Source organism: Cavenderia fasciculata (assembly GCF_000203815.1).
Source record: "Cavenderia fasciculata unplaced genomic scaffold Scf_Dfasci-F-a-25c12.r2-5, whole genome shotgun sequence".
Lineage (NCBI taxonomy): Eukaryota > Evosea > Eumycetozoa > Acytosteliales > Cavenderiaceae > Cavenderia > Cavenderia fasciculata.
Window position 1 is genome coordinate 1,186,745 of NW_004457729.1, and position 11,459 is coordinate 1,198,203.

Here is an 11,459-nt window from a genome sequence, read left to right on the forward strand (position 1 = left end):
AAGTGAAGTTGATCAGATCAGCTCAAGAAAAATGATGGATCGACCGACATACATATATGGGCTTTTAATTTTGTTGGGATCAATATTATTGTTTGGAATCAATTTTATTATTATTATTATTATTTTTGGTTATCGCAGGAAATTTTGGTTTGTTATTAATTATTATTATTATTATTATTATTAGTATTTCGAAAATTAATTAATTTAATAATGTTTTGTTTGTTTTGTTTGTTTTGGTTTGTTTGTTTATATATGCATATTATATTATATGCGTTTGGGAGGGAAAAGAAAAAGAAGGAAAGAGATAGATATATATATATATATGTTCTAAAATAATTATTATGCTATGTATTGGAGAATATTATATTATTATGTTTGATTATTTTTCATAATATGCCATTACACTATATGAAGCCATAACACCAAACATTCCTAAAATAGCAATGACACCTCCATAAGTAGGTCTATCGATTCTAGCGACGCCAAACCAATCACCCATATAATCTACAAATCCATAGTATAGAGATAGAGGTACCAAAAACATCAATACCGAGAATATAAGGAATTTAATAACAACAACTCTATTTTCTTGTTGACTATAAATATAAATATAAATAATGTTAGTACTTTTCTCATCTTTGATCTTAAATCTATCATATGAGATATATACATTTGCGCTAATTCAGCTTCAGATAATTTTCCTCTTGGAGTAGATGTAGTTGAAGTTGGTTTGGAAGTAACCTTTGATTTTGATGTTGATGAAGAAGAAGCAGGTTCTTCTTCATGATCCAATTCCAATTCATCATCAGAATCTTTATCTTTGATCTTCTTTGTAGTTTTAGTTGGTGTCTTTTTCTTCTTTTCAGCAGTAGATGATTCCTCTTCTGTTTGTTTCTTTGTCTTTGCAGCAGCCTTTTTACTTGATGCCTTGGTAGGAGTCTCTACAACCTTTGTTGTAGTAGTAGCAGCTGCTGCAGTATCTCTTCTCGTTCTCATTTTAGTTGGTGGAGATGGTTTTTCAATCTCTGCTACAATCTCATCGACATCATCCTCTTCCTCTACCTTTTTCTTTGATCTTCTTTTCTTTATATCTGACATGTTGTTTAAGTCTCTCTCTTTCAATATTAATAGATACACAACTTATCAAATTTGATCAGGAGGAGGTTGGTTCTCAGTTTCAATTTTCACCCAGTGTTTGTGTGAACTTCAAAAGTTTTGGCGGTAGGTCATGATAAACATAAAATAATTATTATCGACAAAGTTTGGTATTTAAAGGTATACTGTTGTACAATGGTAGTAAGGTATATTTATTGTTGTTATTATGGATTATTGGTTGATTATTATTGGTTATTTTTTAGGTGTTAGAGAGTGGGAGAGTCGATCAAGACATCTTGTTGTGATGATGAATAAATATTATTATTATTAGTAAAAAAAATACAAAGTATATAAATACTTTTAAATTCGGGGATTATGCATCGGAAAATAGATTATTATTATTATTATTAATTATTATTAATTATTGTTTGTTATTAATTATTAATTGTTATTAATGATTGTGTGAGGACTTGTTCATTTCCTCTTTTTTTTTTTTGTTTTTGTTTTTTTTCTATATATCTATTTTTTTTTCTTTATCTATCTTGGTTCAACAAGTATTGATAAATCATATAAATCCTTTTCATCTAATACTGGAAGATGAAGTAAGAATGTGTTGAGTGGTTCTTCAGTTTGGAAAGTATATCCTTGTTCTTGGAAACGTGAAATATCGCTCCAAGCTTGATAGAACAATTCTCTCTTTTTGAAATTGAGAACTGGTCCAAGCGATGATGAACTAGCTCCATCTTGTTGAACCAAATCAGGATTACCTTCTTCAATAAATACAAGGTCTGTAAGATTAATACCACTAAAAATAAATAAATAAATCAAATTAATATTTTGTTTTGTTTTGTTTTGTTTTTGTTTTTGTTTTAGACATACATATAAGGAATACAAGGAGCAGTAACAGTACTAATTACTTCACGATAATTTTTGAATGATTTCTTTGACGAGAATATTCTTTCACATTCGGCCATCATTGAAATGGCAGAAGATGATAGTTTCTTTTTAGTCTTTTTCAATCTGTGAACTGGCGTAAGAGCAAGACCTGCTACAAGACTCATCAAAGTGTTGTAATTATTATATTTCAATAAATATTTTGCAATATCCAAAATCTTTTCAAAAATCTTAATTCTCTTTTCTTTTTTACCTTCCATTACAATTAATGATGCTACCCAAAATGAAAACTAAAATAATAAATAAACAATAATTAGTATATATATTATTATTATTATTTTGTTTTGTTTTGTTTTCTATACATACTTGAGTTGATCTATTAATCATTCTCATAACATTTGGAGCTTTATATTTCATTTTTGGTTTGTTAAAGTTTTGATTTAAAAGTTCACGAGCTTCGATATCTTTGAATATTTCAAAATCAATCAATGATAATTGTTGAGCAATCGATTGAGGACTACATTCGAAAAATAATTCTATTGGTGATAAAATACTATCCTCTTGGAATTGTATTCTTGGTGGCATTTGGAATAATAATTCTAATTTTACATCTCTATCTTCCAACTAAATAAATAAAAGAGCAAGGAAAGGAAATGTTAATAAATTATATATATATATAAATTATACATGATTATTTTGTTTTCATACCAATTTGCTTAACATTTCACGAAGTGCTTTACTTAATTCAGCATAACCATCAGAGATTAGAGTATTATCAATGAAATAATAGATTTGATCAACCAATTCTTGATCAAAATCCGATGATTGATTGACGATCCAATATTTCAAAACTACAATCACTCTTTGTTGAATGGTTGTAATCTTTTGTTTGTTGGTAGTATACCATTCTGGAACTGTATATCTTTCAACCAACTTTGTAAATAATAAATTTGGTGACGCAAATGATTGATATGTAGTTATAAATGTTTTTAAGAATTTTGAATCTAAAAATAAAAAGTAAAAAAAAGTAAGTATTAATATAAATTATTATTATTCTTTTCTTTTCCTTTTTCTTTTCTAATTTCTTTCAATTTACCATAATTTGAATCAGAAGTTAATAAAATGACCAATTGATTAAGAGTAGCTTTTAAACCAGTTGTAGTTGAAATATTTGGTATTTGATCTTTAAGTTGTTTTTGTTCATCCCAGACATTGATGAAATCGGCAGTAGATGGACTACGACCACGTAGAGATGGGTGCATATTTTGTTCGGCGGCATTGATTTTAATGTTGTTGCACACTGAACAAAAGGCCTGTGTGGCAGTTTGAAGTCGAGCAATAGCATTTAAAAGCTCACGAGAAATGGCAGCCAATTGAACCACCACCTTTTCAGGCTCGGCTGCTTGGTTTCTCGACATCCACTCTGCCTCGAGCGATGCCTGCAAACCCAAGACACGAACCGATGTGGAGAGATGGGCAATCGTTGGCACTAGATATTTCTTTGCATACAAAAGATTGGTGAATCCAGAGACTGTAGAACTAATCTCTTCATTGTTGTACCAGTTGTATCCAATCATGCCTTGAATCTCTGGCAATGTTGGTGGTCCACGCGAAATTCTATCGGTTGCCTGTTTAATCAATTTCAATCCATGATGATCTTTGGTCGATTCTCCTTGACATAAAATAAATAAAATTTGTAAATGTTCATATAGTTTTGTTATTGATTGATTAATTAATTGTACACCTAAATGAAAAATAAAAATAAATTAATTAATAAATATTATCTTTTTCTTTTTTTTTTTTTTTTTGTTTCTTACTTTGAGTTGGATTAACAACTTGTTCATTTACTAAATCTAAAAGATTTAGAGATTCTTCTTCGATATTTTCACCAATATTTTGAATACCTTCGACATTTTGAGCAGAGATTGCTAATCCTTCCTTTTTCGATAGAGTTTTGCCAGTTGAACGAGCACGTAGTGATTTTCTTCCACTTGCTGTTTTCATGACTGATTCGGTGGCGGCTCCGATACGAGTGACCGTCGTGGTGGTAGTGGTGGTGGTGGTTGTAATGGTTTTGGTTGGGTTGAAAATATCAAGAGATGGTGGCGTATTGGTGCCACTGCTGCCTGACGATCGATCAGAAGGTTGAATAAAAGAGTTGGATTTTGTGAGTGACGATGGAAGTGATGAGAATAGTGGAGGCGATGGTTGTGGGGTGGCTGGCATACTGAAAAATCCACCACTAATAGTCAATAGATTGGCAGATGGTGGAGGTGGAAGTGACATGGCTGCAATCACATTGGCATTGTGACATGCACCTTGATCGGCTGAATAACCACCGGTTTGGGTGGTTGGAGGTGGAGGAGGAAGTGGAAGATCAAGGAAATTTGGAATCGTTCCTGCCGTTTCGGCACCGGCTGTTGTTGTTGTTGGTGATGATGATGTTGGTGGTGAATTTACAGAATTTGATGATATTGATATTGTTAGTCCTGATAAATCTAGAAAATTGAAAAATTAAAAAAAAAAAGGTTAATAATTAAACTAAAGTTTTGATCTCATTTCCTTTTTAGTATTTCTTTTTACCTTCACATATAGAAGCAGATGAAGGTAGACCACCACCACCACCACCACCAGATGGTAAAGATGATCTAGCATTTTGTAGACTATTTATACATTCGTTAAAAACTTCCATAAATTTTCCAACTTCATCTTTGTATGCGCAATTTAATCCTATGGATTCTGTCTTGTTGGTTTGTGATGAAGTTTGTTTTGTCTCTAAAAAGACATCGCTACATTTTGCAATACTACTATTGGTTCGTACCCATTTATTATAAATACACTACAAAAAAAAAAATGGAATAAGGGAAAAGAGGGAAAGAGTGAGTCAAGGGGGGAAATCAATCTACAAAAATGATAGATTCTATTCTACATACTCTATTATCATTTGAAATGGCGACCATTCTATATCTCAATTCCTTGTCGCTCTTTAAAATCTCTAATCGACACATTGCATTATCGAAAGGAATCCATTTTTGTTTCTCATCGCGTTGGAACAACGTCGCTGTTATACCAACCAATGATACCTCGCTAAATGTATTTTGTGAAGTTGATCGTTGTAAATGGAATAATACCATTATTATTATTATTATAGATTATTATTAGATTATATAGATTATGAAAAGAAATAGAAATTATTAATATTACTTTTGATTGGTAGATTATAATAATTATGATGATGATGAAATGTGTGTAGTAGTAGTAGTAGTATTGTAGATGTACAAAAGGTGATGTATTAATAGATGAAAAGGATCCTATTTCCCAAACAACCAATTAAATCATGAATACAATAATATTGCTATATTAATTTTCAACAAAAAGCCAAACAACAACACGTGATTGATTGATTGTGTGCCTGCTTGTCTATGGATTGTGTGAGAGCGAGAGAGGAGATGAGAGTCGTTGTGATGACTTGGATTATGAGAATATTGGGATTTTAAAATAAAAGCTTTGATTTGATTGAGATCAAAGAGAGAGAGTACAAAACAAAAAGACTATTTTATATATCTTTTTAATTTTTAAACAATCTTTGTGTTGAACCCTTGCTTGCTGTTTGATCAAAAATTGATTGATTGTTTGTTTGTTTGTACAGTGAGAGGGAGCTAGAGAAAAAGAGAGAGAGAGTAGAGTGCGTGTGTGTGAGTGAGTGTGTGGGGGTGTTTTTGATCATTACCACCATGGTGACTTTAAAACAAAAAACCTCTCGCTCTTTGTTGTTGTTTGAAGTCAAGAGGTGTGTGTGATCTATATAGATATATTGTCATCTTCTCCTTCCTTCCTTCCTTTTTACCACGACCACCATAACCCTTTTCTGCCAGGTTGGTCTCATTGATTGATTGATGGCTAGGTTGGTTTAGTTGTTAGAAAGGTTCCGAATCACCGTAATTTGTTATATATATGGGGTGTAGTAGGTACACTAGTGGCGTCGACGATACAAACACCATTCTTTATCCTTCCTTCCTTAGGGATGGTGGGTGATTAGCAATTTGGTGAGTCGGTGTTTGTTTTTGTTATGGGTGTGTTGGTTGGTTGAATGCAATGAGAATATCTATCAATTCCAAGGGTATGTAGGAGATGATAAATTGGTGAAGATGGGTGGTGGTTGACTTTTTGTTTTATATCTACTCTCCTCTCTCTCTCGCTCTCTTGAAAGTGTTTGTGATGACTGACACACATACACACACACACACACATGCACACCATTGGTTGCGACGATGAACTATTTCATCGTAGTCGATATATAACCTGTTGTTGTTGTTGTTGTTGGTTGGGTGTTTGTTCAAACTGATGACTACTATACTCCTACTTTAAAGCACATAAAGTGTTTAAAAAAAAACTGATGATAGATATCACTGTAGACTTACCCCATTTTGTATGTTGTTATTCTATCCTATATATTTCTATCTGTCTGCAACGGAATCAATAGTTGATGAATCTATGTTTATCTATCCACAAAACTGAAGGTCAGTTGTTAATGACCAAACTACTTGAATGCTTTGATCAAGTCGATGTTATTTGAATTGATTGATTATTATTACTATAACGTATATATCCAAGAGAGAGCTCCTACACTGTTTTTTGTAAAGAGCGCCAAGAACCGTCCGATGCAAATCAAACTTTTTTTAATTGGTCGGTTTGGTTTTGGGGACGATGAGTATTTACAAAGTTATAGTAATATTAATATAACTAGTTGTTGTTGCTTCTTGCTATTTATATATAATATATACAGTAACGAATAAGTTATTAGTAATTTATTCCAATGAACTAACTTGAACTAACTTGAACTGAATGAATGAACAGTTTGGTTTGATAGTAGTTATTAAAGATGATGGTAAATATGAAACAAGTGATTGATTGGTTGATTGATTGATTAATTGTTGCTGTTGTTGTTGCTGTTGTGATATTGATATTTCCTTAACAGTCCTCTTTTCTTTTCCTTTCCTATCCCATCCTCAAACTCTATTACTCCCACACTGCTATTGAACCCTACACCTTTTTAGTATCTAATTACCCTTACCTCTCTTTGTTCGACTACTACTTTTGATTGTTGCTGTTGTACAAGAGAATATTAACGGTTGGATTCAAATAATAATAATAATAATCCCAGTAGTTATTATTATTATTATTATTATTATTATTATTATTATTATTATTATTATTATTATTATTGTTGTTGTTGTTTTTCTATTCTGTTGTTATGAATGAATGGTGAATGTGAATGAATGATTTAAATATAGTAGTAGTTGATTCACATACATATCTAGCCTGCTACATAATTATAATCGAATCGTGGTGGTAGTAGTAATAGTAGTAGTAGTAGTGGTGACGGGATCATATTGATAGAGAGTGCTGGTTGTGGAAAGGTGGTGGTGGTGGTGTTGAAAAAATCAATCAACAGTATCAGATTTGTGGATTCATTCATCGAGAGAGTGTGCTACTAAAATCAAAAGAATGAGAAGAGTTGATTGTTCAAATTGAAGTAGGATGGGACTACAGTCAAGTCAGCATGTTCTATGTATGTTTGACAGTCAAACCCAAACCCAAATCCAAACCAAACCAAACCCAAACCCCCACAGATACAAAAATAGAAATTGACTGCAGGAGGAAGAGGAAGGGGGGGTTGAATCAATCAATCAATCAATCGATCGATAGATAAATAGTATGCGACAGACACCTATTGTCCTGTGTTGTGTGTGTTGCGAACCAATTTTACTACTATTATTATTTACTATTACTATTACTACTTGCTATGATGATGATGATGAGGATGAGGATGATTATAATGATGACTTCAACCGATATATATATATATATATACGAATACCGAAAATAGAGAGAGGAAGAAAAAGAGGAAAAGAAAAAGAGGAGAAGGTACTAAATTTGTTCAAATGCCGGACCGGTCAACGGTACGGTTTAATTTAATTTAATGTATATTTGTTCATAAACCCACCTTTATTTTTATGCTGCTGCTGTAGTAGTAGTAGCTATGAAACTGAACTGGCTCTGTGCTGTGTCTTTGTCTCTATTTCTCTCTTCTTTTGTTTTATGTGGCTATATTTATATATCTGAAAATAAACGATTGATGTTTTCTTGGGTGAATGAGGTGCGTGTTGCAAACACCAACAATAAATTAAAATTAAAAAAAAAAGAAATTAAGATTTTTTAAACTTTCACCGCAGTTGAGTGTCTGCTCTGTTTAAAAAATTAAATTAATTATTATTAAAGTTATTTTGATTAATTTTGTTTTTGTCTCGGCATCATAGAGGGGCTGGGGGGTAATTGAATGGTATGGTTGTGTATCCGTTCCGATGATTGGAGGATTGTTGATTGTTGATGTACAGAAACTATCTTTTCTTCCGATCATCGGGATCTTTCTTTGGCATGCGGTGGTGTTTTTCTCTCTCTATCTGTCAAACACACAGGTAAGATGAAAGACACGATTTTTTCACAGATCCGTGAAAAGGTGGCATTTCCACGTCTCTCATTCAATTACTACTAGATGAAAGTTTTCAAAGTTTATTTGTGTCTTGTCTCAAGTGTCACACTGAAAAAGAAAGTAAAGTTAAGTTAAAATCTAAGCGAAATATCATCAAGGTTTTTGTTGTTGTTTCTAAAACACAACATGTGAGCAAGGACGAGAAACATGTTCTTAAAGTTTATAATGAAAAAAAAAAAAACAATTATTCTTTTTTACTCAAAAAACGAGTGAGACGATCGATGGGTGAATGAATGATTCTTCTGTACATTTTAATCAAATACCTTTTTTCATTATTATTATATTATCAAATATATTAAAGAGAATAAATAGATAATAATGGTAGCATATAATATAGAAGATGTAGATCAATGGGTGATTGATAACAATATAGATAAAATAGACGAGTTGTACAACAAATATTGTAAAGATCAATCATCGGATGACTTGCAAGACATTGATCTAAAGAATGATATCATCCGAATGGCACATAGAATATTACATGCCGATCTATATAAATCAATTACATCGTCTCCTTTTATCAAGAGTTTGATCGGGTTGGAAGAGTTTCAATCTAATCCAAACTTGACTGCTGAGGGTAAGAATAATAATAATCATTCTTGTTTGATTTATATCTCATATCGTCTCATACCCGTTCCGTTCTCTTTTTATATTTTTAGAATATTTCTTTAAAGTTGAAAGTAAGATTGATAATTTAACATTGGATGGACACCCATTGGCTGTATTATTGACGGGTGTTACACTATTGAATTTGTTTGTACAAATCAATTGGACTGGACCGACAGTATCGATAAAGTCGGGATTGGATCTTGACAATAGATTGTTCAAGGCTGTCAAATCGATTTTGGAAGTGGATGGTGAACCAGTCTATACAAAGGTTAAACACCCATTCCTTTTGGTGTTGGCACGTATCTGTTTGGTGGAGCAATACTCTTATTTGGCTGATGTGCGATCGGCATGTTGGTGGTCATCACGTTGCATGATGATTCATCAACGTTCATTGTCCAACCCAACACCAACCATCAAGACATTGGTCAACGAAAGATTCCAATTTGTGTCTCGGTCGTTTGCCAATGTCGCCGACAATGAAAAGAACCAAAATGTGATTGATATGGCTGTACAGGCAAAACTCGAGCAGTCACTCTGCTACCACTACTACCGTCAACTCAACAAGACCAAGGATTCACTTGCCGAAGCATGTGACATCTCGGGTCTCTCGGTTTCATTGACCGGTGCACTCGGACGTAGAACACGTTATCAAACATTTGATACTGCTCAATTGATTCTAGATATCAAGAGTGCACGTGAACGTACCGAACAAGATAACGACAAGATGCAAGTAGATCAAAAGGAAAAGGATTCATCGGCCGGAGTATTTGACGAGAATCATAAATTCCAAGGTGAAGTGACCAACGATGATATCACTCTATTGTCACGTCCAAAGCTTAAAGATGCCGAGCATGATATGCGTAGTTTGAGAACCATCGATCAAGCCATTCTCAACACTCTTTGTCTCAACATTAAAAATCAAAATCCAAACATTGGTTTGACCACCGAAGAGATGATGCCATACATGCACAAGGTTCTCCAACGTTCCAACAATTGGATGGTTCATTCACAAGGTTTGTTGATAAAGTCTCGTTTGGAAACGATTAGTAGCAAGACTGTTGAGCGTGCAGCACTCCAAGTACAGGCTTTGGTCGATCAATACGACGATCCAACCAGTACCGCTGCCGAGCGTCTCCGTTACATCTATGCAACAGACTACCCATCTAGATGGGACTTGGAAAAAGAGGTTGGAGAACGTTTTGTTTCGATTGGTGCTGCTGCCACTGCCTTTGACATTTTCGAGCGTCTTGAAATGTGGTCCGACGCTATCAGATGTCTCACATTTATGGGCAAACATGCTCGTTCTGAAGAGTTGATTCTCCAGCGTCTCGAAATCGAACCAACCCCCGAGTTGTGGTGTGTCCTCGCCGACGTTCGAGACCAACCCGAACACTACATCACTGCCTGGGAGTTGTCCAAGCGTAGATACTCTCGTGCACAACGTTCATTGGGACACTACTATATTCGAAAGGAAAAGTGGGACGAAGCAATCGATGCCTATACCCTAGCCCTTGCCATCAACCCTCTCTTCCCAGGCAGTTGGTTCTCACTTGGTTGTGCAAGTATGCGTGTAGAAAAGTGGGACGTGTCAGTCAATGCATTCTCTCGTACCATTGCCCTCGAACCAGAGGAAGGAGAAGCCTATGGTAATTTGGCATCAATCTATATGCGTCAAGGAAAGTTGGACAAGGCATTTGCCGCTCTCCAAGAAGGTATCAAACATCGTCGCGAGAATTGGAAGATGTGGGAAAACTATTTGCACGTATGCATGGGTCTCAAAGACTACCAAAACGCCTGTTTGGCCACACTCAGTATTTTTGATTTGGCAGAGAAGCGTATCAACCTTCACATTGTTCAAACCATTGCCAACTTTGTCATTGAAGATTCTGTCGATCGTTCTGGATTCAATGGTCGTCGTTTTGAATCTGTTGTCACAGACATGTGTGACAAACTGACCGCCAAACTCACCAATAGCCCCGATCTCTGGGCACTCTGCTCTGACTATCATTTCCGTCTTGGTCATTTGGACAGAGCCATCGATCTTCAACAACGTGCCTGTCGTACCGCCGAAAGTGAACAATGGGAAAACAGTAAAGATAGTTTTGAACGTGTCGTCAAACATCAACAAGTACTCGTCAATCTCTATCTCAAACAAGACCCAATCGTCAGTGAAAATATTTATTCCTCAACCCTTAAAATTAAATCTTTACTTAAAAAGGTTGAATTTACTTATAGCAACACCGAACCATTTAAATTATTATTAGAATTACAATCAATTTTAGAAAATCATAAATAAAAAAGAAAAAGG

At 34.1% G+C, this 11,459-nt stretch overlaps 4 protein-coding genes across 4 annotated transcripts; 1 reads left to right on the plus strand and 3 right to left on the minus strand.

The window, feature by feature from the left end:
* Window positions 1–379: 379 nt before the first annotated feature.
* DFA_00794 (uncharacterized protein) lies at window positions 380–1,098 on the minus strand (the record flags this gene model as incomplete). Its single annotated transcript, XM_004358720.1, has 2 exons — window positions 380–596; window positions 671–1,098. 2 exons carry the CDS (start codon window positions 1,096–1,098, stop codon window positions 380–382), a joined length of 645 nt encoding a protein of 214 aa, XP_004358777.1.
* A 534-nt stretch (window positions 1,099–1,632) lies between these two features.
* On the minus strand, window positions 1,633–5,123 carry gefS (Ras guanine nucleotide exchange factor; the record flags this gene model as incomplete). The annotated part of the gene is made up of 8 exons (XM_004358721.1): window positions 1,633–1,900; window positions 1,975–2,279; window positions 2,356–2,613; window positions 2,698–2,993; window positions 3,086–3,733; window positions 3,807–4,487; window positions 4,573–4,828; window positions 4,923–5,123. The coding sequence occupies 8 exons, from the start codon at window positions 5,121–5,123 to the stop codon at window positions 1,633–1,635; spliced, it is 2,913 nt and encodes a 970-aa protein (XP_004358778.1).
* A 1,423-nt stretch (window positions 5,124–6,546) lies between these two features.
* DFA_00796 (uncharacterized protein) lies at window positions 6,547–8,792 on the minus strand (the record flags this gene model as incomplete). Its single annotated transcript, XM_004358722.1, has 5 exons — window positions 6,547–6,583; window positions 6,709–6,752; window positions 8,011–8,097; window positions 8,666–8,694; window positions 8,741–8,792. The coding sequence occupies 5 exons, from the start codon at window positions 8,790–8,792 to the stop codon at window positions 6,547–6,549; spliced, it is 249 nt and encodes an 82-aa protein (XP_004358779.1).
* A 68-nt stretch (window positions 8,793–8,860) lies between these two features.
* On the plus strand, window positions 8,861–11,447 carry ttc27 (tetratricopeptide repeat domain 27; the record flags this gene model as incomplete). The annotated part of the gene is made up of 2 exons (XM_004358723.1): window positions 8,861–9,143; window positions 9,217–11,447. 2 exons carry the CDS (start codon window positions 8,861–8,863, stop codon window positions 11,445–11,447), a joined length of 2,514 nt encoding a protein of 837 aa, XP_004358780.1.
* Between the last annotated feature and the right edge of the window lie 12 nt (window positions 11,448–11,459).